This window comes from Brachionichthys hirsutus, unplaced genomic scaffold (genome assembly GCF_040956055.1).
Source record: "Brachionichthys hirsutus isolate HB-005 unplaced genomic scaffold, CSIRO-AGI_Bhir_v1 contig_1025, whole genome shotgun sequence".
In the NCBI taxonomy this organism is placed as follows: domain Eukaryota; kingdom Metazoa; phylum Chordata; class Actinopteri; order Lophiiformes; family Brachionichthyidae; genus Brachionichthys; species Brachionichthys hirsutus.
In genome coordinates, this window is record NW_027180325.1 from 390,466 (window position 1) to 416,913 (window position 26,448).

The 26,448-nt window shown below is 41.2% G+C and overlaps 1 protein-coding gene across 1 annotated transcript in view; it reads left to right on the forward strand.

Annotated features, from left to right (window-relative positions):
* The window catches only part of LOC137912775 (nectin-1-like), a 133,921-nt gene that overhangs the window by 97,375 nt on the left and 10,098 nt on the right, over positions 1–26,448 (forward strand). Inside the window, exons 6-9 of the mRNA XM_068756913.1 lie at positions 4,939–5,086; positions 6,429–6,524; positions 14,187–14,280; positions 22,238–22,339. Coding sequence (XP_068613014.1) covers positions 4,939–5,086; positions 6,429–6,524; positions 14,187–14,280; positions 22,238–22,339 — 440 coding nt within the window. The remainder of the gene's footprint in view (positions 1–4,938; positions 5,087–6,428; positions 6,525–14,186; positions 14,281–22,237; positions 22,340–26,448) is intronic.

Genomic DNA, 26,448 nt, shown 5'->3' on the forward strand with positions numbered 1-26,448 from the left:
TGGAATTTAATTGGATTTCCTCTGAAATGTAAGTGTATTGGGTCAGTAAGTGTTAATTATAAGTACAGTAATACCTTGGCAGGTAGTATAATTCGTTCCTCTTGATAGCAGCCTTCGGTTTGAGGATTGTATATCACCGATGCACTTTGCATATAGTGGTGTGCCACCTCACTTACACAGACACGCAGTCAAATTTATTGATAATTTCATTCTTTATCGCCATCGTCATTGTGTGTCCTTTCTCACTGCCATCTTTACCAATCGCTTTCTTGGGACCCATCACTTATTATAAAGAATATTCACAGATACAGCCAAAATCACTGAACCAGTGGAGCGCGGTTGGAGTGCTCGGCCATCGAACCCCAGCATCTCAAAGCAAAATACTTGCTTACAGGCTGATTCATAGCTCGGAATGCTCATATGTTGAGGTATTACTGCACTAAAAGAAACTTAAAATACAGCAGAACTGTATATCACCACCAGCTAGATAGTTCACTGCATAGTTCACAAAGCACTGCCTTTGTCATTCTTTCCTGTGAATGGAGGAGCTCTCTCTCTCTGATAGTTATCAGCTTTAAAAAATCAATACATCCAGTATTGTTACAGTATTTCATTATTTGAAAGTCATGGCTTTAACAGCTTCATATGCTTTTCATCTCGCTGTGCAACGACTTGAGAGAGAGGCATTGTTCTTCCTGCTGCCAGCACGTAGTTCGTTTCTCTCCCGCCTCAATGTTTTTTATGATGACATTAATGGTGTATAGGAGGTAATGATGGTGCTGGTGGTGTTGCGCTGTTGGTGGCTGTGGAGGCAGGAAGCATACAGTAACTCAGGCCTTATTACTGTTGGCAATCCTGAGTTTATTGCACAACAATGATAAAGCCCTGTTCATGTGATGCTGTCTGTTGTGTGCCTGTGTGGGCGAATACCCACACAGGCCTTAGTCGCCATTATCAGTGAATAGTGACAAAACCGATACGTGATACTCAGATTAGTGCCCGCAGCACAGAGCTGTGTGCAGACCAAGGTCAGGCATAAATATTTGGTCGTGACTCGTTTAACTGTCATGCTTGCCAGATTGCTTAATGTCTGCTCAAGTCGTCAACTCCTCATTCTTGTGTTGACATTCTCCAATAACTCCTGTGCTTGAGTGGTTTCAGGCAGAAACTGCATTTTGTTCCAAAAAAAAAAACAAAAAACATTTATTGTTTATATATTCCGTCAACAGCTTTTGCATTTTGTGATGAGATGGTTGATTGGAACCACATCTTTGATGGAGGTTAACTTTGCAGCCCTCCCACTGGTTCCAAATTCTCAGTCATTCCTGTTCCCGAAAATTCATTACCTGCAGTAATTGAATCATCAGGCTCCAGTTATCTGGTACAGTTTATGCTATCTTACTAGGACTAATTTATTTATTTATTAATTAATTTGTTTCAAGCAGAATAAAAAATAAAAACAAAACAAAATTATACCTTTTTGCATACAAGAAACCATATATCGACTAAAGAAACAAACCCAACAAATATGTCCAAAACAACCACCAAAGTTCATGTACACAAAAATAGCAATAATACATTATATAGTGCTTGAAAAGGAGTGGGAAGAAGAAAAACGTATTAAATCCCACCCCCATAATACAACTGTTATTTCTCATCTATTGGAAAACCAGCAATGGAAAAAAAACAAAAAAACAATTAACACAATGAAGATGAAAAAACAAAAACAAAAAAACAAACAAAACAATTAAGTAACATTTATACATAGGATAAATTACGAAATATATCTATATATATATTAAGGAGCCATTATAATAGACCAGGATCAACATTAAGCCCCGCCATCTCTGTACTGCATCAAGATCATGCGTTTGTAAATGAATCTAAATTTTTGAATATTTTTGCATTGTTTATGTATTCTAATTGAATTGGAAGATGTGTTAGGTGCACATCTGCAGAAGACTTCACTTGTGTGGGGGGGTAGCGCTTTTTTTATTTATTTTTTTACTAGAAATGATCAGTGTTATGGTGCACAGTGCTGCAAATGATTCAACTACACTGGCCTCAGGAACCACTGCAATCCACAAGAGCAACATTAGCGAAGTATAGTACCTCTACTTACAAATTTAATCCGTTCTGGGAGTAGCTTCGTGACGTGAAAACTTCGTAAGTAGAGACGCATTTTGAATGTAAATGCACTAATCCGTTCCAAGCCCCGCAAAAGTATGATATTTTTTTTAAATATTAATCTACCTGTTAGCTGTTACTTTTTGTCCTCTTTGTTTACTGGTCCTTTGCGGTGTTTTCTGCCTCGCGTTTCTTGAAAAACTGATCCAATGACGTCTGCTTTTGCCGGCTTTTGACAATCCGTCGGAAATGTGCGAGGCAGACGTCATCATAATGAGCAATAGCCCGACTTGTCAACACTTTTTCCGGGTGACACGAGGGGGACACGAATAGCATGCTGGGATACACGCATACGCAACGGGTTGCCAGGCAGATTTTAGGCGATAGCCAATGGCAGAGCAGCTACGAGCAGCTATTTTTGACTTCGTATCCTGAAACGCCTTCGTAACGAGAGGCAATATTTTCCCATTCAGATACTTCGTAACCTGAAACTTTCGGATGTAGAGACATTCGTAAGCTGAGGTACTACTGTACATTCATTTTATTAACCCTTTGTTTAGCCTGTGATTCCCATTTTCAGTGTTTGCTGTAAGAAAAGAACCCATGTGATGAATTATGTTTTTGCATGAAACTCACTAACATTATCTTCTGCAGAGAATGTAAGCGATCATATTTGCATTTTGTGCCATGTATCTACTACCTGTTTCTCTCGCATGTCCACTTTGACATTTTTAGAGTTTAATTTAACTATTTCCACTAATGTCTTGGTTTTCTTTTATTCATCCATCTATCCATTTTCTTGTACCTATTTTGTTCTCCAACTAAAACAGTTCTTAAACATTTATTCCGTTAAGATTCCCTGGAATTTGAGATATAATATAATATAATATCTCATCTTAAAACCCAGTAATGCTGGGGTTTCATCAGACCTCCTAACATACGGTGAGAAATAAAAGCACCACCAAGACAAGGTGCAGACTTATGGGGGCAGTGATTATCAGAATGATTAGAACGTGTAATGATATTGAGGTATGATGATTGTCTGATGAGGAACAAGACAAAGCACTCAGACCTGTGCACCAGATGGCCCACCCTACCTTCATGTGTTCAGAGGTTGCGGCAGTCTAGATCCAGTGTGCTGAACTGCCTAAGGGTCCACAGCAGGGAAATTGCATTCTGATCCAGTCCAGTCCTCTGTGTGCTGGTGTTACACAATACACCATTGTGTTAGGCATTTGCATCAAGACCATGAAAATCAGCCCTCTGGCTTTCACTGTGCAGCACGAGGAGACAACAGTTGGAGTTGTAGCTTATCCGTTGTCATGCTACAGCATGATTACATTCATGCCCTGTCTTCATAGCTACTTCAACACCTTTTTTCACTGAACTGTATAACAAACAGGGGGGGGGGGCATATGTGGTGACTGTGTATAAATCTGACATGATGTGACTTTCAAGTGCCACACTGCAGATATTAAACCAACGGAAATGCTGCTTTCAAAGCAGCGGTTGTTGGTTATACGGTGTGTTAACGGCTGCTATTGTGTGGTTCTATTTGAAGCAACCCTCTGTGTATCCATCATTATAGACAATGAATCGAGCGAGCGATCCCCCCCGGGATCGAGGCCTTGTCCTGTCACTACCGGGAGGGACTGCAAGATAATAATGGAGACATCACGAGGGCAGGAGATAGGCTTTTCTTCTCACTGTGGAAGGTGGCGAGAATTTGCAGTATCCCATTACAACAGGGTCAAAGTCATTGATTGGTCCCTGGGATGTCTTAAAAAGGGCAACTTGAACTGTGAAACAGAGCAGAAGTGTGCCGTTTCTCCATCAGAAAAAAGAGCTCCATATCTTATTTTAGTAATACCTGTTATCAGTTGGCAGACAGTGAGTGGTGCAGAAGATGATTTAGCAGCTTATCTGGGTGATAACAGATGAATTACTCAAAGATGCCTTCTGATCTTGTATAATATCATTTATCGTAGACATCAGACGTAAAAGCATACAATTACCTTGTTCTCAGGCAACAAAAGAATTATGATCTCCAAATGCTTCCCTCTTCTTGCAGTGTTTTGAGCTTAAAAAGTTGCAAAAAATAAGTGCCATCAAAGTATTTATTTTCCAATAATATTTTCAAGCTTAAGATTTTCACTGGTCGCATACCTCTTTTGACAGTTACTTCAAACAATTAAGAAAGACAATTGCAGAGATTGGCTCTCAGAGACCCCCAAAATAAGTTCAGCAGATGATTACAGATCAGTCTTGAATTTTCCTCTACAATTATGGTGCCATTTTAAAGTTAATATCCTGCGCTTTACATATGTATTCTTTGTGGGAATATATTTTTGCATCCATTACCTACTGCTAGCATGGGACTGAAATATTATCTCGTTTTAGTGCTCTTAAGAGTCATTTGGGTTCATTGTCAAGTCCAAGCCAATGCAGGCTTCTTATATAGTTGATGGACAATGGCCACATCTTGAAATTCACTTTTGAAAATAGTGTTTGATGACAGAAAGCCTCAAGCATGGCAAATGTCATGCAGAAGTCGCCACAGCTGATTGTTTTTGTCTTCTTCTTTTTGGGAGGCCGTGCAGCTGTCATTTTAAAACATTTTACTCGGCCGCTGAAGTATGAGCAGGAGCCTTTTGCGATCATTGCAAAAAGTTTTCCAGCCATGGATGTGGAAAACTTGAGCTGTAACATTAATGCTCTTTGTCCTCACTGCCTTTTCTTTCAACTTTGACTCAGCAGCATCAATCACTCAACGAGCACCTTTCCTGACACTGTTATTTCTCTTGTCTGCAGAGAAGCCACAGCCCCAGGGTCCCCCAGGTGGTGTTATCGGGATCCTTGGAGGTGTTGTTGCCATTGGGCTCATCATCGGCGTGGCTGTTACTGTTTTCATGGTCCACCGACGACAGCAGAAGACCCGCACTGAGACGGATAATGACCTGTGAGTACCCAGCTTCTGACAGAGAATATCACAGAGGGCTGGACAGGCGGTAATATTCAGTGTGCCCTCTGTGCAGTGCACAAAACCAAAATCATTTTTGAAAAGAAAAAGCAAAGTTATTGTGTTCAGAAAGAGCGGCGCACACTGAGGAGGGCATGGCCATGCCTCCTGCTCATTCGTTCTATGATGCTGAATATGAAAAAATATCCAATCACACCTGGAGTTTAAGAGTAAAAGTTTATCTTGGTGTGCTAGTGCGGATAGAATTGATGATCTTCATTATAGCATGCAGCTATTAAGTGGGTGCTTGATTGTAAAGTGAGCTATAGGACCCCAGTTTCCCATTAAAACTTTTTTCGCTAATCAAGACTGAGCCGAAGAGTGTGTGCTGCAGTCAGGAAAGTTTCACTACTTCTATCAAATCTGGAGCTGCGGGAGAAGTTCAAATTAGAGCTGTGTTAATGTGATGCACGCAGATTGTTTAATCACAACAATTTAGATCACAATATGTTTTACAATACATAACCCAAAGACTTTTGTGGGTGCTTCCCTTCCCAATGGCAAGCCAGGTAATTTTGCTCGGCCTGAAAACAAAGGGAAATTACGGTAACAATAATTACCAGCTGCTGCCTGGACACAGAGGTGAGAACAAAGGTTGCAGAGGATGCGGCTTCCAGAACCACAATCAACCGAGCTGTGGAAATCCAAAATATATTCTGGTGTTTAATCTGAAGGTGACAGACGTCTTTGCCATAAATGCTATTCATTCATTCAAGTTGAATACCACTAATTGCCTCTGTCTGAAACACCTGGCCAAGACAGATAGCCCAATCATCGCCAGGGTTTCCATGACGCTGCAAGCTACACTGGATATGCAATACGCTAACCACATCCCCATGGGAATAATGCTGCTGTGTGTAGAGGTTGGCTCTCTTCCTCTCTGGGAATAACACCAAACCGAGCTGAGGCTGGGGGTGTGCAGACTCTGGCTAAGGGTTCACACAAGCCTTTAATAATCTCAGATGAGATTAGGATGCTTATTTTAGATGTCCCCCCTCCAGAATCATGTCATTGATTTAATATTCACGGCACTGATGTTAAAATCAAGAATTTACAAAACATCATGCCAGGTTTTTGGCCTCCATGATTCTGACTGCTGCTCATCTCATTGCATTGCAGGTCTGCTTCCGCTGCCTCTCAGGAATGCCTTTTAAGACAAATGCAGCACATAGGCACTTACCTCTCCCATTTCTTTGTGTATATTTCTCCCTTCTGTCTCTCTCTCTCTCTCTCTCTCTCTGATACCAAAGTAACTGCTCTGTTTCCCGCTCCCCTCCCTCAGCATTGCTGTTGCTGCTGTTGCTGATAGTTGTGAGAAACAGGCTCCAGAGAAGCCAGAGTCCCCCACAAGGAAAGTAGAGGCACCTGATCCCAGTCTGTCCCCTGCTGAACCCTGTCCTCCTGGATGCTCCTTTCTGTTGCCTGCATGTAATGGTGGGCTTCAAGTTACATACTTGAGCACGCCATTGTGAGCGCTGAAACCTGCAAATCGATGTTTTCCGAGACATTAAAAACTGGACTTGATGTCTGGAAATCTTTGAATAGAATATATTTTATTCATTTTATTTGTTTTCGTCCTTTTGACAACACCCAATCTAGGGAGAGAAAGAAAGTCAAACATCTCTATTTGACACACAGCAAAAAGCTCCATGAAATAAAGGTAATGCAGTTTGATAAACAGATATGAGTGCATGTTAATCAAGCAGAAAAAAATAATGCCAAGATAAATCAAACTTAATTAAAAGTGTTACGATAAAATTTGCAGCTCCACTTTGAGTTTATCAGATCCAGGAACCTTGGGCAGAGCAGAACGCCCCTCGGTGAGATCGAACATGCATGCAACATTGTTCATCTGAGGGAAATGTTTAAGCTTACAGAGGCTTTCTTCTACATAAACACAAACCCCTTTGTGCAGCCTCCCTTCTCTACCTCTTGCTCTTCCCCCCTCCTTTTATGTGCATGGTTGTCGTCAAATATGCATGACAGGTTTTATGTCAGTCCGGTGTAACTGTTGTCGTTTCCCACTTGTAGCTTGGCACTTAGTAAAATGTAATTCTAAGCTTTTAACTGCTCAGTGAGTATTCTGGTATTTGTGTCCACCGTGTTAGAACTTGACTTCAATCGTGTTCAGTGTCAAACTGTTTACTTTCTGTGAAATGTCCAATTATGTGAACACAACTAAGTTGCAAGAGGATATGTGGGGTTTATTTTAAATGTAGATGCACTGAGAGAGACTCATAGTTTTATATACGTGTCTGATGTCGCCGTCTAGGAGAAGCCTTTAGTCAGACTGTTTAATTCTGCGTTCTGATGAGCCGTTAATCAAGTCCAGGCATTTGATAACATGCCTCACTGCACCGTCAGTCACGCCTCTGTTTGCCCTCACTAAACAGCACAAGATGTGACTCAAAATTGGTCAATCCTAATAAATCACTGGCCCTTTAGAGGCTGCACTGGCACAATAGTCAACTGATTATCAAAATAGATGGGCATTGTCAAAAGCGATGTTCTCACAATAATGTGTTCATCACTCTGTCATTTGCCCGCGCATGATGTACGACCTCCAAAATGCCGAGAAGCACTGCCAATCCTGACTCAGTTCCACAGAAAAATGAATGCACTTGCTTGCGTTTGTGACACGCAGCTGGTGTTGGTATAGTTGCAAATTCCAGCTCGTATAAATCAGTTTGATGCCAACTTCCTGGACTTATTTACCTCAAAGCCTGGACAGAATTGCATGCAGATTGTGAAAAAGATGATGTAATTGTCACAAAAGTATGCCGACAAATTCTTCCAGTTAATGGTCTGTCTTCCAGTTAATGTTTTAGAGGATATTTGACGTTATTGATAAACCGGTCAGTGAAGTCAGTAAAAAAAAGAAAAAGTTGCAGTAATAACAAATACAATTTGAAAAAGATGACACGGGTAGAACTGATTCCCAGTGTTATTGTGACCCTTTGTGTTGAAGATTGTAAAAATGTGAACATTTTAAAATAATTATTGGATTCCCTATAGATTTAAGATATATTTATCATAGAATGGTCTTTCGTGTGTTCCTCAGTCATTCAAAATGTACTGGTGTGGATTCAAATCAACCGCTGTCATTTGTTTATGAAAGAAAAAAAAGTGCTGCTTGTTTTTCTCTGTGCAGAATGTTCTACATTTTCTGTGCAAGTGTCTATAAATTGCATATTTATTTTCAGGCTTTTGTATTAGTATCCATGGATACAGTGATTTAAAAGAGGTTTGGGAACTGGCCATGTGGGTGTAATTGTAAAGTTAAATGATCTGGAAAATGAATTATCTTCTGACAGAAATAGTTTTTGATAAAGTTATGGGAGAACATAACAGAAGTCCTTTTGTTTCATTTGTGTTTGGTTCTTTCTCTTATGAGAAAAGAAAAGAAAAAAAAACAGCTGAGCCCTGCAGAGTAATTGTTGTCCTCCTTTTTGAAAAGATTGCAGCAGGACAAAGCATGAAAGTAATTGCCTCCTGAAGATCAAATCACATTTATCCCGTCTTGCAATTAAAAGTATCATTAGCATTTAAATTGCCAAATAAGATTGTGATCAACAGAAATCAATGAGTGCTCCGCGGATCAGGTACGCATTCTCGTCTTCCACAAGGGCCGTGGTCACAGGATGGCTCTCAAATCCAAACGCTTCTGGTGATGCAACAATTTGCCTCAAAGGCAGCAAAAGTGTTTTCTCGCTGTCACAATGAGGGACATCTTAACTTTATCTGCAGGATCATTGTGGCAAAAAAAATACAAATAAAAATTGTCTATTAGAGAAACTGCTTTTTTGTGTGAGTGCATTGTAAAAAATACTGTTCCTTGCTGTAGCTCTTCCCTCACAGATTAGTCTTCTCAGTTTGAGGATTAGACATGTTTTCTACTCACTATCCATCTTAAATCTCCCCTTAAGCTGCCCTGAGCCTTTTGTAGCCAACGGAGCGAGGAGGAGCGAGGTCTTAAAGGTGGCTGTAGGAGTGCAAACGGGAATGTAGCTGCACAGTGCTTTCTGCTCCCCACAGGCTTGTGGTGCTTGTCAGCTTTCATTAGCGTCTGCGTCTCACAAAGCCAACGCCCACATGCTGCCTGCATCGCATTCGGCTCCGAGGAAGCCACCGTGCGATCGCACAGCTCACGACGCACACGAGGTGGTCATGCTGAGACGAGCATCATCGAGCTGCGTCTGACTAATGGCGGCTCGAGCAAACATTAAGTGCAGCATTAGATTGAGACGCATAATGAAAGAACACACAAACACAATATTAAAAAAACACATTTGAAGTGCTGAATATTTGGTGAAAGGAAGGGTGGACTCTCAAGCAGGCAATTAGAAATTTAAAAATGAGAAAGCCTGAATACAATAATCAACAACATTCACAGTATGACAGAAAATATGAGCCTTAAATGTGATTTAGCATGAAAGTCACTGACAAGGTCATTGACTCCTTTTGCTGGTATTGTGCTCCAGTATTATTGTGAAAGAAATGCTTTGAAACAGCACCATTAGCATGTCTGCTACCACTGCTAAGCTGTGTCTCATGAATCACCCAATAACAACGCACATTCACAGACACACTTCAGTCCAGTTTCCATTATTTTGTCCCGAGTTGGTGTTTTTTTTTTTGCTTAATAGAGTTTATGTTCTCTGACTACACCAGAAGTGTTCCACCCTTTTGTAAGGAGGAACGGATGCATCAAACAATGAAGTTACCAAGTGTAAGCATTCAGATGAACACATCTGAAATCCATCATCTCTGCAAAATGCAACTCTGTGTGATAACAGACATGTTGGTCTGATAAGGCAGCAGATGAGCGACTGGCACTAATGTGAAGAGTGAAAGTGGGCTCTGGATCGTTGTACATACGGCCCATCTGATTGGTTGGTGGGAGTCACTTAGTCTTGGTCTCAAGCAGTTCTTGTTCGAGTTCATAGCGGAGAAAGTGTACTCACACAAATTTGTGGAGACAAACAACCTTAACATTTTCTTCTCAAATTTGTGCCTGTCTGGAAATTTGCCCTTTTCCATTTACTCGTAAAAATATATATATATATAAAAAGAATAGACACAAGACAGAGCTTTGGCTGTTGCGTCTCCATCAGGGGTGTCCAAACATTTTCCACTGAGGGCAACATACAGAGAAATATATGAACATGAAGACAAGCAATCTATATTCTTTAGAAAACAGGCTACATCGCAAATTTCAATTGATGGATTTTCATTTATTTTGTTGCAAAATGAGTTAACAGGACATTATAAAAATAGCAACCTCTGATTGGTTCTTAGACAGGACTAAAATCCCTCTTCACAGCATGTATAAAGAGTGAATATAAGGGGGGGTATTTCAGTTACGCAAATGCATAATTTATATTGTTAACACATCAACCAAAATGTGCTAGAAAATGAAATATTTGACCATGGCAACATATGAATGAATAATATCTTTTTGACTTTGGCATATGATAAGAACCGTGTTGTCCTTAGTGGGAGCAGTGATGCTGCGTTTTGGACTGAAGGATGGCTGGCAGGTCTGGAGTCAGTTTGGTGGTTGATATGCGAAGAACAGATTCCTGTCAGTCATTTTGGTTCTCAATTTGCTTTTCTTTAAAGTTAACAGAAACAATGTTTGCCCACATGCGTCCGTTGAGCCAAACAGACTCCTCGTTCTTCTTGGGTAGCGTCGCATCAGAGAGACTTGTCCTTTTCCAAGTTCCGGTATCCCGAGTTCCCACTTTAGACTCTTGAGATCAAGCAGCTCATCCACAATACAAACGTTTCCATCATCTCCCTGCAGAATAGCGAACAGTCGTGTGGCGTCTGTGGCATCTGTGCTCTTCTCACCTCCTCACATGCGGTCGAGTAAAAATCAAAGGTTGAAGCTTTATGTGACACTTTGTGATTTAAGTTGGCAGACAAGCCTTCGATCGGAGCAGAGCTGCGTTTCTGGGCATGCTCTTGTTGATTTCTTGCGTTTCTTCTGCGCACAGCATTTCTGTTACTTTAGTGCGGCACCGTTAAATGAAGTCACGGTCTGAAAAATGTTTCCCGGAGTCTTGCTGTAAATTGAGTTGCCTCATAGATGGCTGTGATAGCGTTCTATTGTATTATATTGTATAGCATGGGGAAAACAATTTATTACTGTTGTTGAGTTTGCAGGTTAGCTGCCATTTTTGCTTTCTCTGCTCACTCGGCGCCAGTGTAGGACCTGTAGGTCTTATCTTTATGTTTCATAGTGCCAAATAACAACAGTATCAATGCAAATTAAACAGACACAAATCCCCTTGAATTCCATTAAGAAATATTCATTTTTCCACCGTGTCTATTTTCTGCTCTCACTTTTTGATGAGAAAAGTGACTCCAAAAATGTCCATTGGTGCATGTGAGCGCGAGTGGGTTTCTGTCTTTCTGTGTGGTCCTGTGATGAACTGGCAACTCGTCACCCATAGCCAGCAGAGAATGGTTCCAGCAGAACCTGTGACCTTTGAACTGGATGCAAATAAGAAGAGTCTTCAATAAATATGGGCGGCTCCACTAGCAGTGAAAATAAGAATTACAACTCGGTTAAGTGAAAGTTTAGTGTGCAGGCCATATTCCATTATGTTTTCTTTATAATTTGCTGCTGGCCAATTCAAAATGGGCCACAGCTGGCCTACGTGCCATAGTTTGGACATCCCTGGACTACACTTTTCATGGACTTGAGCATTGCCACTGTTAGCAGATTTCTGCAGCAACTTGGATGGATTCAGTATTATCCTTCAGGCCCACTCAAAGTTGTCAGCCTGCATGCTGAATTTGCTTCTTGATGGATATTACAATCCCGCTGTTCGATACTCAATGTTGGGAAAAGGACAACAAATTGCAGATCAAGCTGGAACAGCTTCAAGAGGAACTTTAGAAACCCATCATGTTGCTTTTCTCACAATGTTTAATTAGCTGTTGTTTGCTATACAGTATCTGAGTTTGACATTGGTGCACTCATTTATGTTTGTGTCTTATCACATAGCTGCACTGCACAGTATGCACACACTGCTTTATCAAAAGCTGTTTGCTACTTGTCACCCTGTTTTCCTGCTATTCTGTCAACCAGCAGTGACGGTCCATAAACCGACGGCCTTCCCGAGGCTGTTGCTTGTGCAACATGATGACAAATGGAGCCAAATTCAATCAGAAAAGGGAGGAAACGGAGGAGACTATGGGGTGGAAGTCATGAGACATGGGGGTTTCTTCATGTTTGGTCAGATTTAATGAATCCACTTGGCATACTGGGCCCTCACTTATTCTCTATTCAAACAGGCTTCTTCACATAATGTGTGATGCAACACAATCACCAGGGCTCTCTTGGGATATAAAAAAAAATGCAGCAGGATCTAAATGCAGATGCTTTATCATACACGAATATGGTTTCATTCTGCAGGAGTAAATCTGAACGATCATGAAGATATTGATGAAAACAGACGATGATGGCAGATTTGGCTTATAATGGAATCTTAATTTGGTCAGAATTCTTTTTTTGTGTGTGTGTGTTCCAGCAAACTAAAGACATTTGGTGTCTTGCAAGGCAGACAGAGGATGAAAATTACATTTGGGCTCCAGCATGTCTCATACATTTCTTCAAAGCAAATGATCTCGTCTGCTGTCGCAGCCTGTTTAGGCTCTCACCTGTATCACAATCCAGTCCTTCGACACAGATTACAATACGTTTTAATGAGCAATCCTCTGTACCCGATGAAACCGCATTTCCACTAGACTCATAATTATCTGCCTCTGAGAAAATGGATTCTTCGCCACCAAACGCTCCATGAAGAGGTTATTGTGGACGAGAGAGAGTGTGTGCTGCATGCTGCCTCTCTTTGTGCTTTCTGTGCGCCTCTCTGCTGAAGGCAGTCTGAAGAGGGTGCCACATGAATCTGGCGGTGGTACGGCAGCCTCGTCTGGAAACAGGGTGATACGGACTGGAAATAATGAGCGTGAAAGAAATAGTTAAGCGGTGCACTCATGCACAAATTTTCTGCACATTAAAACGCAGAGTTGGCCTTGCAGAAAGGTCATGTTATTCAATAAGGACGTGAACCACTGCGAATGGGAAGCGGAAGGAGCTGGAGATAATGCATGTAGGTACACAGCTCAGTGTCTGTGCTCCATGTCATTATCTTTGATCAGTGCTAATATCATGTCAGAATATGGCAGATGATATCTGACTGCCAGGATGTTTGAGGGAAATGTTTTTGTGGCACCAATATTCGTAGCGGCAACCCTTCTGCTTCTGTCTGAAATAATTATGTGCTTGTACTTCAATAGATTTCCACATCAAGCTTGCAATTACTGCTTCCTTTCCCATTCGCAATTTCATTTTGTCTTTGTATTTTTAAAATCGACGTTTGCGAGTCAGGGGGATCTTTATCGCCAGTGAAAAAATACATTTTTGATTTGGAGAATATGTTTTTTTTAACGGTCATTATTTAGGCTCAGCTGTTGTTTGTGGGGGGGGGGGGGGGGGGGGGGGGTTGTTCTTCCCAGTGTGTGTTAGAAGAGAGGTGAGGCAAACATGTTGGGATTCGGGGACGCCAGTAGCAGGTATCAGAGGAACGGTGGCGAGCAGTCGTTGCATGCTGAATCCTCAGCTGCAGCTCAAGGGGGCATGTCGAGCAAACAGTCATTGCACTTCCGACAAGGTGTTTGTCCATGTGGCAATCTGGATGAGGCTTAGTCCAACATGAGGACTTGACTCATGCATGCCCTTCTTCCTGCCCCTTTATACTCCCTCCATCCCCATCTCCTCACCTCAGTGTCCAATTACAGCCCACTCTCATTAGTCTCTCCAGCGAGAGCCTTTGAAAGGGCGGGGGGAATGGCTGCCGCCCGCAACAATGCCACCAACACAAGATCTATCAAAATCCAAGGAAAGAGTGAAAAAAGGCAAGTGCAGGCAGGACTTCTCATTATAGCGTGGTGGAGAAGGTGAGGGACGTGAAAAGGCTTAATCTCTCACTGTGCTGAGTGTCATGTTGTCTTTTCACTCTGTTAACAGGACCGACCTCCCACCCGCCCACAAGCCAGCCCCTCCCCCACCCAAAAAGAAGAACAGTGACGTGAAGGGACACTTGACATCCGATGACATCCAGGTAAGATCCGCCCCATCCACCCTCTCCATCTACTCCTTCTCTTTTCTTATTTGTGTCATCTGGCAGAGATTTAGTGTTCATCTCAGTCGACTTCACAGTCAGAATTCCAGTCGTCTGGTATTCTTGTAAATCCAGTGAAAACATTATGCCTATAGAACTTCTCTTCCAACAAAGATGTGCAATGGATTTTCATCCATTCATTCCAACCATTTTGTCCCTTCATCAAACCAGCGAGGGCACTGCCAGCCCAGAATGCTGGGAGATTGTTGCGGACTGGTGCGAGGGGACCCCAGTGAACAGAGGATGGAGTGGTGGCTTTGTATTTTACTGATTCGGGTTCATCAGAAAGCTCAATGTCCTGGAGCTGTACACAGGGTTTGCGGGGCGGCTGGAGCCCAACGAAAATATCTGGTTTAACAAAAGACACAGCTGAGAAAGAATAACAAAAAGGCCAGCTCTACTAACAATCGTTCTCAAAACAAAAAGAACATGCTACGCAAGACCTGGGCGCACAAATTAGCGGTGGTCAGCAAGGCGAGGCGAGACCCAGGGACGGGGACGGGGAGCGGCAGAAAGACGTTCTGCACCCAGAGGCGAAATCCAAAGAATAGTCCGACTGGGAACAGCGGGCGGAGCAGGGCTTATGAAGGCTGGTGGTAATCTGCCTCAATCTGCCTCAGGTGTGTCCGGGGGGACCGCAGCCAATCCGCACGCCGCAGGTCCTGGAGCGAGAGGCGGACACAGGTGTGCGTAATAAGGCAAATCCTGAATTGCAGCAACATGACCCTCACAGAGATATTATTCTAGAAATGTCTTTCCCTCTTACTGAGATGTAACATAGTTACTAATCTGAAGCAAATGTATTCCCCTAAACTAGATAATGGTCCATGACTCATTATTAATACTGGCCTTGCACTAAAGTTTACCAATTAAAAAGTTGCAGCTTCCATTTATGGCTTGAATGCTGTGGGCAGGTTGGATTATAATCTGCTCCTGAGACTCCATGTGCAGGTACAAGTAGCACATGTCTGACATGACACACATCCATTTGTTTGCATCAGTAAAAGTTAACTTTATTGTATTTATCCCGCATTGAATGAGTGGTACCACAAAGTATCACACATGTCTGATAATCAGCTTCACTGGTCGATTCTCAGCAGTGTTGTTGTTGTTGTTTTTTTTGTAAACCCAGCACTTATTTTGATAATCTGAACGAGCGGCTTTATCATTAATTGGAAACAAAGTAAAATGTCAGCATTGAGCGGATTAGTGAGGAGAATCAGATCACTGGTCTGGGGCAAATAAGCATAACACTCACCACCACTGTGGAGCTTGTGTTCAGCTATTAGCCAAGGTGCAGATGTGATGTAAAAACAAGGAGTTGCCCAAATGCCAACAAGGGCAACTGGTCAGATTGACAAAGCAGGAATTAGTCAACGTGCAGTATGTGTCGCCATGCAGGAGCTAAACTGTCCCAGGCTTGTCTCTAAATTTGAAATGCATCCTCTGGTCTCACCAGTACTGTCTTTGATTGTTGGCTCCTGTTCTGTTTGACCGATAGTTTCAACCAGCTGCAGGCCAGAGCAGCGTCACTTTGAGTATGAAGTGTGAACATGCAATATTTAAATTAAATTACGCTATTTAAACAGTAATCAGAAGAGGAGGTTGGGATTTGGTGGAATCTCATCTCCGTGGAGAACACTGTGGAAAAAACGTTGGTCATCCTTCAGACTAAAGGTGTCTTGTATAACCTGAATCCAACATGAGATGAGGGCGCTCGCCACATTCTCATAGGACAACCTCTCTTCTCTTCGTGATTGATCGTCCCATGTGACAGCCAGTTAGATGCAGCGGCGTAATGTGGGGGGAAAAGTTCTTACGAGGATGCCTGTGCACGCCTGTTATGTAATACCGACCACAAACACACACACACACACACACACATCCACGGTCCTACCAAATGCATTGGCCCATTAATAAACAGTAAGATACAGAATCCCTCATAATAGAAGCATTCACTCACAAGCTCAACCAGGAAAACAGTTTACACAGTATCATCGAGCAACGTGCACCGCACACACACACACACTGCTGTATTTGTGCTTTACAAACACAAGCAGTTTCCTTCCTTCCTTCATTAAATGTTAAAATTGGGCGTTTAAGGGAGGCTCATCCTCGCCTCGCGACAGTGTGTGGTGTTTATTTCATGTGTGCAAACAACAGCCACAAAGCAAAGAGGCAACTTCAGTGGACTAAAACATGAAGCTGCTGTAAATCCCAGCACAGCACCAGCAATGTATTTGCATGAAAGACCGAACGCTTACCTGAGTTCAGTGAGCAGTGGAGCCCCAGAATGAGAACGGGGTGTGCATTGCTCACGTTGTTTAAAGAATGCCTTTCTTCTGCCTTTAATGGCAGTGAAGAGGTCAAAGAGAAGATGAGGACAACAAAATACCTGCTGGAGAAGTTTCTCTTATCATCCACACTGGCTTTTTTTTATTTTGACATTGAACCTGTTGGTATGAAACTAGAATGAGTTGAACAGTATTGCTTGTTGTGTCACTCTTTGACCCTCCTGTTATTTTCTTCTTCTTTCGGCTTGTCTCGTCAAGGGTCACCACATTAAATCAACCTTCTTCACTTCACATCTCTTCTTACCCCGTTTTTGTCATCATTCAGTGTTTATCATTCAAAAACAATAATGGTTCACTTTCATATTTCATGACTTTTACTCATTGGATGGGTACAATTGATTAAGCAAAAACTTAGTATGATGATATGTTTTTAATGTGCTGAACACAAATAGCACACATCGGCGTTACTCTTGCGTCAGTTTGAATCCAAGCTGTCTCTGTATGTGTGTGTGCAGGATTCTCTCACTCTCTGTGTATGTGTCTCTCTCTCTGTGTGTGTGTGTGTGTGCGTGTGTAGGTGTAGGTGTGTGCGTGTGACCTACTATTCACACCTGCCAAAATAGAAGTAGGGCTGAGTATACTGCAATTTGTCTGTGTAGGTTCTCAGTCATCCAGGTCATGGTCAATCAGAGCAAAAAACGAAGAATCAACTGGACTTGTTCAAGTTTGATTGAAGACGTTTCACCTCTCAGTCAAGAGGCTTCTTCAGTTCTGAGAGACTGGTTGAGAATCCAGATGCTCTCTCTCTCTCTCTCTCTCTCTCATATGGTGAGGTTTTACCATTACAGCCTCTGCTGTCTGTTGCAGATTGAGTTATTCTCTAGTGTTTTAGTTAAAAGCAGCCTGTAAACAATATGAATGTGTCTATAATGTTCCGCAGTAGTTCAGTTCAGTTCAAAGGGCTCTGTGATTCTCTGGCAACATTGTTTTCTTTACTTCCTGCTTCCATCATAAAGATGAATCTTTATCTCTTCCAGACCAGCATGTCTCCATCTTCACATCTTAAATGGGACATCTGCTCCAGAAGGCAGGCGTTGTAGGTTATGAAGCAGTCCCGGCTTTGTTGGTGTTCATCAGTGTGTTCAGTTATTTGGTAGATGTTCAATGGCGCCATGACAGTTTATAAAGTCAGTGACTATAAATTAATTTAACCCTTTAAATCCCAGTCTGTCATATTTAATACACTTGGCCTTTCAGGATTTTTGAGTCTACATCAAGTTTTTATATCTATTTTTTCCTTATAAAAATAAGTTAATTATAATAATTATCTAACTCAAAAATTTGGTCTGATGGTGGCGCTAGAGGACAGGTCATGGTTTCATTATCAAGGTATTACTCATGTAATAACAAATGTCCCTGACACATGAACTTCAACCATTATCTGTAAATCATTTTCTGGAGACAAATATCTGTGGGGTCAGATTCACCCCAAGGATAAAATGTGTTAGTAATATTTGAGGATAATATGAGTGCTAAATTATTTTACAAAGATAAAAAATATATATATTTATGGAATTGTTTTCCCTCATTATTCTTTTCAGTGCTTGTTGTTGTTGTTAATGGTTGTTTGACAGTCTGTATTTTCGGTCATTCATATGCTCTACAATTTAGTCTTGCATTGCTAATAGGGGATCTGTTAAAGGTAGAGTTTGAATTAAGAGTGTGATAAAATCCCCGTTCTCCCAACTGCATCAAAGAATCCAAACGAATTTCCAGGATTCTCTTCAACCTTTCAGGTTGCCCTCCAGTTAGTGTATCGTAAAAGTTTGTCTGCAGCATAAGAAAGTCATGAAGGCATACTGCATTCCAGTGCACAGGAGTTTACAGTGATCGGATTCTGTGAGGCTTTGTGTTGTCAAGGACGATGCAAATAATCGACCATTCAAACTTGTGGAGATAAAGTATAAAAAAAGTATTAGAATCTGAATAATTGAAGATTCACATAAATGCTGAATTCACCACATCGCATTGGCACCTCTGGAATTTTAAATCCAACTTTATGATACTTTTTATGGCTCCAAGGTCAAATTCTTGGACATCTGAGTGGCGATAGAGATGGAGGGGAGGGAATGCAATGTTTCTCCTTCATGCAGAACTTCTGCAAGGACACTGGAACAAAGTTTGGACTCGCTGGTAAATCGTTAGACAGATGAACATGCATGCACAGCAAGCTTGCATCTAAGAAAACAGAAGTAAGCTCTTCACTTCACCCTGTCCTTTGCATTGTCCTCCCCAACACCAGCCACTCTCATGTCCTCCCTCACTACGTCCATGTGTCTCCTCCTGGGTCGACCTCTAGCCCTGCTCCCTGGCAGCTCCATCCTCAGCATCCTTCTACCGTTATAGTCCCCGTCTCTCCTCTGGACATGTCCAAACCATAGGGGTCTGGTCTCTCTGACCTTATCGCCAAAACAGCTAACCTTCATTGTCCCTCTTATTTTCTCATTTCTAAACAACACTCACAGTTGAGTGAAGAATAAACTTCACTCTTATACAAGATTGCAAGCATTAACAGACAAATCAAATGTGTGTTTTGTGATCATCACAGTGGTTGTACTCCTAACGTTCAGTCACTCCTTCATGCACATTCAATTATTGACACAAAAACTGAGCTAACACAGTAAATTATAAAGCAAGAAGCTGCCCCTTTGGCTTCACATCATTCCCTTCACCTCAGGTGAACAACTTTATACAACCTTTCTAAGAACGACACTGATATAATTATCATTATGTTTAGCCACAGCATATTTTGCATTCAATACGGTGCTATTTATTGTCCGCCATATCTGCGGACAGCTGCTGGTTTACTTTTTAGCTTTTAGATGTATCCAGCTCTTGACTCTCTTTAGATGTACAGCTGAAATTTACAGGACAATAATAAATGTATTAATTTCCAATAACAGCACAAGACAATTTAACAGCTCATCACCATCGTCTCAACTGCAGCTATCGCTCTCAAACATGTATGTACATTTAATTTGTGTGATGAGATGTATGTGTGATGCACAGGAAGCCTTCAGCATCTGTGTAAAAAAAAAACACACACACAAACTCCCAGCCAGAAATCTTTTCCTACTGATGCCGAAAATGAAATGACAACTGCATCAAAGAATACAAAAAAACTATTAGGTTACATTTTCAAAAATGTTTGGTGACTTTTGTTGTTGTTGTGTGTGACGAGCTACTCAACCCTGCAATCTATTCCTTTTGAGTAATTCTCACTTTCAATGACATCAACACAATGCTAATGGAGCTAAATGGTCGCTACTGTGTCCAGAAGCCAGGCTGGACTACACTGGACTGTGTGTGTATGTGTTGGGGGAAGGGGGGATGTGCAGATGTGTTGTGTATCTCACTCCGGAGGACATCAATGAAAACTGGAACCTGACAGAGTTGGATATTACAGCTTTATTTCAGGATAGGTTGCTAGGTGACATCGCTGGCTTGAAGAAATGCGCAGAATTTTAATTTTATCAATGCCCACTGCAAAAAGCAGAGCTCACAATGCAGCCAAAGTATCTGCGCTCACCACAAACACTCTCTGTATGCTGCTGTGAGACAGACTTAAGGAGCCAAACAAATACACAGGGGGCTGATGTCTTTATGCTTCCAGGACATGGGGCGGCTGTGGCTTAGACTAGTGGGGTTTCCAATGATCTCAAGGTTGGCAGTTTGAATCATGATCCATTCCAGTCATTCTCTGTTGTGTCCTTGGGAAAGACACTTTACCTACCTTGCCTCCAGTGTCTCACACTGGTGGATGAATATAAATGTCAGGTCATCATTATAAAGAAGAACTGGTTCTCAACCGACCGACCTGGTTAAATAAAAGGTAAAAAAATAAATAAATGCTTATAGTTTATGATGTCCAGCACATCTCACACTCAACTATCACATTCCTCATATTTTGATACAACATTAATGTGACATCAATACATTTCTGTTTTTAAATTATGCACAATCGGGCCCTTCTGGCAGGATTTCCATCCTTTAAACCGAATGGTAGGGAGAGGAAACACTAACAGATGAATAGCACAATTATTACATTGATGACTAAATTGTTCTGAATTATTATTATTATTCCCTTTTCCAATAAGCAGGTCTGACTAATTTCCCACGAGAAAATTAATTTGTTCTTTCATGCTGTGAAATGTCTTTTCATCCTGCTGAATATTTCACTGTAAAAAAAACATTCAAAGTTCAATGTCAGCCACATCTAACTTGCATTGTGATTGAGTTTGGCAGAACAATTAGCAGCATACTGTCCAAAACGTGTAACACTTGAAGGAGTCACCACACACACACACACCTACACACACCCACACACACACACACTTCTCAATTGCTGCAGAAAACCTAACAGCCGTACCTTGAATTTTAGTGAGAAGCTTAAGATATGGCTGAGCCTCTAGCTAGTCTGCTGATTGTGGGGAAAAAAGAAATAAGACAGCTGTCATGATGTTGTCTTCCCTTTTATTTTCAAACCTCTTTCAAAAAAGGGGCCTTTGCTTGCAAAACATTTGTGGAGTTTTTTTTTTTTTTTTACACATGTTGTTTAGAGTACCAATATATATATAATATATTTCTGTCATTTGTTTTTCCTTGGGAATATACATTCAATATTAAACAGTATTAAATTAAATTGAATCCTCATCTTCACCAGGTTCATTTCCTTCTAATGTTCCTCGTCTCTCCTAACATAAAATGGTCTTGCTGAACTTTCTCTGAAGAATTGTCTTTCCATCAACCCTTGATGTTTACTGTTGTTGAGACATTAACACAAAAATAAATGCAATAGCTACTTCATTGCAAAATCAAGTCATTGATCTCTGTAAATGAGAGTGGGAGGTATCATTTCTGTCCCTTCAAAGTTCCTCCTTGTATCCCTTTTTGTTTGTTTGGCATATCTACTTCAGTCATATCTACTTCACTTTGCAGAGTGTAATAAAACATTCAAAATAACTGTAGCCTCTCAGCGTACCTACCGCTTGAATACTCAGAATACATTTCAGTGGAATACAGCGGAGCCAAGCCACAATTGTACCGAGCCTCCATTCAAAGGTCACTGCGGGATGACAGGTCCGGTTTTCAGGTCAGAATAAATAAATGAATCTCCAAACAAGCAGAAAACTGATGAAAATAATTCATGCGGCTCCATATATTGTTTTAATTAATTCAGGTTATTGGTAATTGGTTGTTAATCTCAGTGCATTGCAAGGAGGCTATTATTATTGGTGTTATTCATATTAGTTTTTAACAAAAAATCGTTTTAGGCATATACAGAATTCAGCAGAGTAGCAAAGGTTAGAGCTGCTTTCCTTGTCAGATTCAACGTGTTGTTTCTGCTCATTCCGGCCCGACAAACAAATGCGAACAAATACAATCATGGTTTCATCATAATCCTCTACTGTGTGAACGCATTATGAACACTACAGTGTGCGGTGATGTGACTAGCGGAGAGGGCCGTGGAATCTTTCCACAATAAACTTGTCTGGATTGTGGGATTTTTGGAGCTCTTGCTGAGTTCTTGGTGTTTCCTGTAGGTGGTTCATCTCGACAAGGAAGAGGAAATGCAGAAGCTTCCTCTCCAGCCTCCTTATTATGACATGGTGCCGTCTGAGTCCACCCCCTTCACTGATAAGCCGGTGAGTAGTGACGTCATCAGTGGGATCGCGGGAGCATTTCTATGAAGGGGTCACTCACACCCAGTGAGTTTCCAGTAGTAAATTGCAGATGAAATGATGAACTTTCTGTGCCATGATGCTTGGAGGTATTTGAGAATTGATTTGCAAATTAAATGCAGCTCTGAAATGCCTCCTGGTTGCCTCTGAGGACCTGAAACACACCTGCTGGTATTGCTGACACGCCGCAGCCTTTCTATCACCTTGAATGCACCACTCGCTTTACGTAATCTCCTTCTCATCATTTACATTAGCATCATTCAGCTTCTTGTTAAACCTGGGTTATGTGTGTTTGTGTGTGTCCAACCCCTCCTCCCTCATGCTGACGTGTGTTTGCATGGCGACTGTGTGCAGAAACACTCCATTGTCGCACCTGAGTGTTGACTGTTAGCCTTGTAGCATCAGACGCCTTTCCTATTCGTGGTGCGCTTTGAGTGGAGCCGATGCTTCAACGTTTTGTGGCCATTATCGGCCTTGGTGGGAGTTTCGACTTTGAGTTTAAGAGCGTATGCGTCCGCCTTTGTGTGCTTGTGAGTGTTGTCAGCGGGAGCAAAAAACAGGGCTTTCAATTGTGTCAGTGGTGAATATGAACATATGCTGAGACAGTCGTACAGTACAACACCAAACACACAAACAACCGGCTTCATTTTGGGTTTATACCTGCTCCCTGCTGCTGCTGGTCTGAACAGGTGAGTACAACTTATAGAGAAGAAACACAGAGACACGTAATTGTTATTCTCTCTTCCGACTTATGTCTCTGTACACTGTAAGCAAAATAAAAATCAGCTGAGTAAACACATTTTTTTCAGGATTATTTTTATTCGAAGAATATCTATCTGTGTAACATCCATCCATCCAACCTCAATCGTCTTGTCGACAGTCGCTCTATCAACCTTGCAGGTTACGGGTGCTGCTGGAGCCTATTCCAGCTGACTACGGGAGAGAGGCAGCCCCGGTCACGTCGCCAGCAGATCACGGCACCACACATAGACAGACAACCACTCATGCACGCACACACCTACGGACAATTTGGATTAATCAATTCACCTAAGTTGCATGTTTTTTGGATTTGGGAGTAAAACGGAGAACTCAGAGAAAAACCCACACGGACACGGGGAGAACATTCAAACTCACGCGCAGAAAGGGATCAAACCCATAACCTTCTTGCTGTGAGGCAACAGCGCTGCACACTGCACCCCCCCCGTGCTGCCCTGCATGCAACATTACAGGGCAAATATTAGTGTGCAGAATGATTATGCAACTAAATGAAAAACGACAACTTTCCAATCTCACGTGTTTCTTTCCATTATCTAAATGAGTTAATAATAAACAACTCGTTAATTTTTCAGACATGTATTTCTGACATTTATTTAAAAAAAAGAAAATCTCAGCATCCACTGTCCTGTAGCCATCACAAGCCCTCTCGACATTGTTCCTTTCTTGAGTTGTCTGATCAGCAGCAGCAGCAGCAGCAGCAGCAGCAGCAGCAACAACAGCCTCCCAGTAACTGTTCAGAGGTACCTTTCTTTCTTTCTTTTTTTTAACCTTTATTTTACCAGGTAGAATCAATTGAGAACAGCTTCTCATTTACACCGATGACCTGGTGTGTTTGTATTTTCACTGTAAATCACACATTTGAGAAGGGCCTCCAAGTTCTCAGCTTTGCCATCATTGAAACCATGATCTTCTTTCAAGAGTCACTCTGATGTCATCTAGATATAAAACCTTTGCAAATTCTGTCTTCAGACATCTCTTGGCCCAGTCATGATGTTTCAAATTAAGAGTCTTGTTCGGTGTTTCAGCCTTTCTTTCCGGAGCCATGTCTCTGCACACTGAATATCTTGTACTGGACAATCCAGGTAGAGAGTATTTCTGGAATATGGCAACACTGGAGGTTCATGGGTTCCTGGTAACTTCACATTTGATTATTCACAAGCCAAAAAGAGCCCAAAATAAACTAAAATATATTAACCCGGACCTGGATGATCGAAAACCTGCACAGACATTTTCCTCTGAAAGATTCTTGACCTCTCAAAGTAAAACATTTCTTGATAATTATACAAACTTTAGGCCACACTCTCTGTCATTGCACAAATACACATCAGCTAATATGCTAAAATCGAATGAGTATTCAAGTTTGTACAGCTTGTGGATACAAAATACTTGCTTGTCTAATAATAGGCCACACTGTTCCATATCAGATGGAAAATTTATTTATTATCATGTTCCCTATAGAGCCAATATCACAAATCAACCTGTGGCTAGACACAATGATCTGTTCATAGAAATAGCCCCCAGCCAGTGCGTGATTTGATTAATCAAATGTATTTACATCGCGGCAAATAATCAGACAGTAGACCAACTATTTAATTGATGTAACTGAACAATGTATATGATAGCCTTTGCAAAGTCTAGTGTGTTATATTTCCCTAAAATGCATTCACTTAATTAGTGTCTGCTGTGTTTACTAAAGGATGATTGTCTTTATATGGAGCCTGACGCAACTGTAAACCTCTTAAAGGTCACATCAGGCTTTACTATACTGTTAAATACATGTTTTATATGTTTATACATTATTCCTACAGCTCCTGTATTTTTGCATTCACGTTGTCCTTTTTCAATGACTGAACCAATGAAGAATTGGTTCAGATTGTCTTTCGAGCTATTCGAGGTTATGAAACTATCATCTTCAATTGTATGCTGAAAGGAACTGGATGCTTAGTATTAGTAAAACGTGGATACCGAGGGTCATTTTTAATTCATCTCTTAGTGCTGAGGACATTCCACTTGAACTGAAGTTTCGGTTTGCTCTAAAGATGAATGTGGTATTGGAAAGGTTTTCAAAACACTATTTGTGAGACATGCATTGAGCGCTGAGTGTTGAGTGTTACTAATGATGATTTTCTAGGGGCAAAACACTATCTGCCAATTCTGAATGCAACGTGGCAGTAATTTCCCCCCTGATTGCACTCTGGTCATGACAAATATTCCACATATTTAAACATCCAGTATGTGCAGTAGCGGAGGGGGGTATGCAATGGCGGAGAGATTGCAGCGCAGACTTAAATTATTAATGTGGAAATTGTGTAAAAGATTCAATCATTTTTATGTAATCATTTCTCAAATGTAAATAAGGTACCCTGATGCAATGGGGGGACAACAGATATAATTCCAGCGCAGCTCCCACCTCCCACCCTGTCAGAATCCATCCATAGACACTGTTTATGTAGCTGTAGGCTGGACTTGACGTCTCTGCTTTGCATTCATTTTGGGATGATTCCCCATCTTCCTCTACAGTTTTATTAGTAGGAGCAAGAAGACGGACAAAAGCGTGGAAGGCTGAACCATCACTGACATACAGGATTGACTTTTAAGAAAGGAAACACAAACATATAGCAGCAGAAAATATCCTGGAGGTGTTTTTGTATTTTTATTCCTGTCGCCATTTAACTCTAATAAACTAGTCACCATTTGCTAGGGATCATGTTTTTAGGCATTGGTATTTTTAGCCAGCAGTGACCGTCTGTGCTCTTCCCAGATGAGTCCAAGTTTTGCTCCATGTTTTTTGTTGTGAACATCAGTTATGGTAGTGGTCTTTCTTAAAGTTACTCTGATATTGCTGAAATTTTGGCTCATATAGTGCATTTCCCAAAAATATTCATAATTTTAAAGATATAATTGGCAAAAAAAAAACATGATCCCTAAGCAAATGGTGACTCATGTAGTAGTTCTCACACATCTGATTCACATTAGTCCTCCTCAGTTAAAACATGATTATTTTATGAACATTCTTTTATCAGATTATGCAAAAAAAGAAAATTATTTTTCACCTGTATGACTAAATGAAATGTTAATGATTATTACAATTAACAAGAAGCGCACACCTTGATGTTTGTGTATTTTTTGAATGTATAATTATTTCGAGCCTTTTTTTTTTTGGTGCTTTTTTTCAAATTCTGTATGTAGTCCTCTTTTGTCAGATTATCAGATTGTGATATTTTCATATTGTCGTTAACCCCCTTAAAATGGAGGCTTTCTTCTCAAACGCAAAACAAAACTCTTAAAAAGTCATT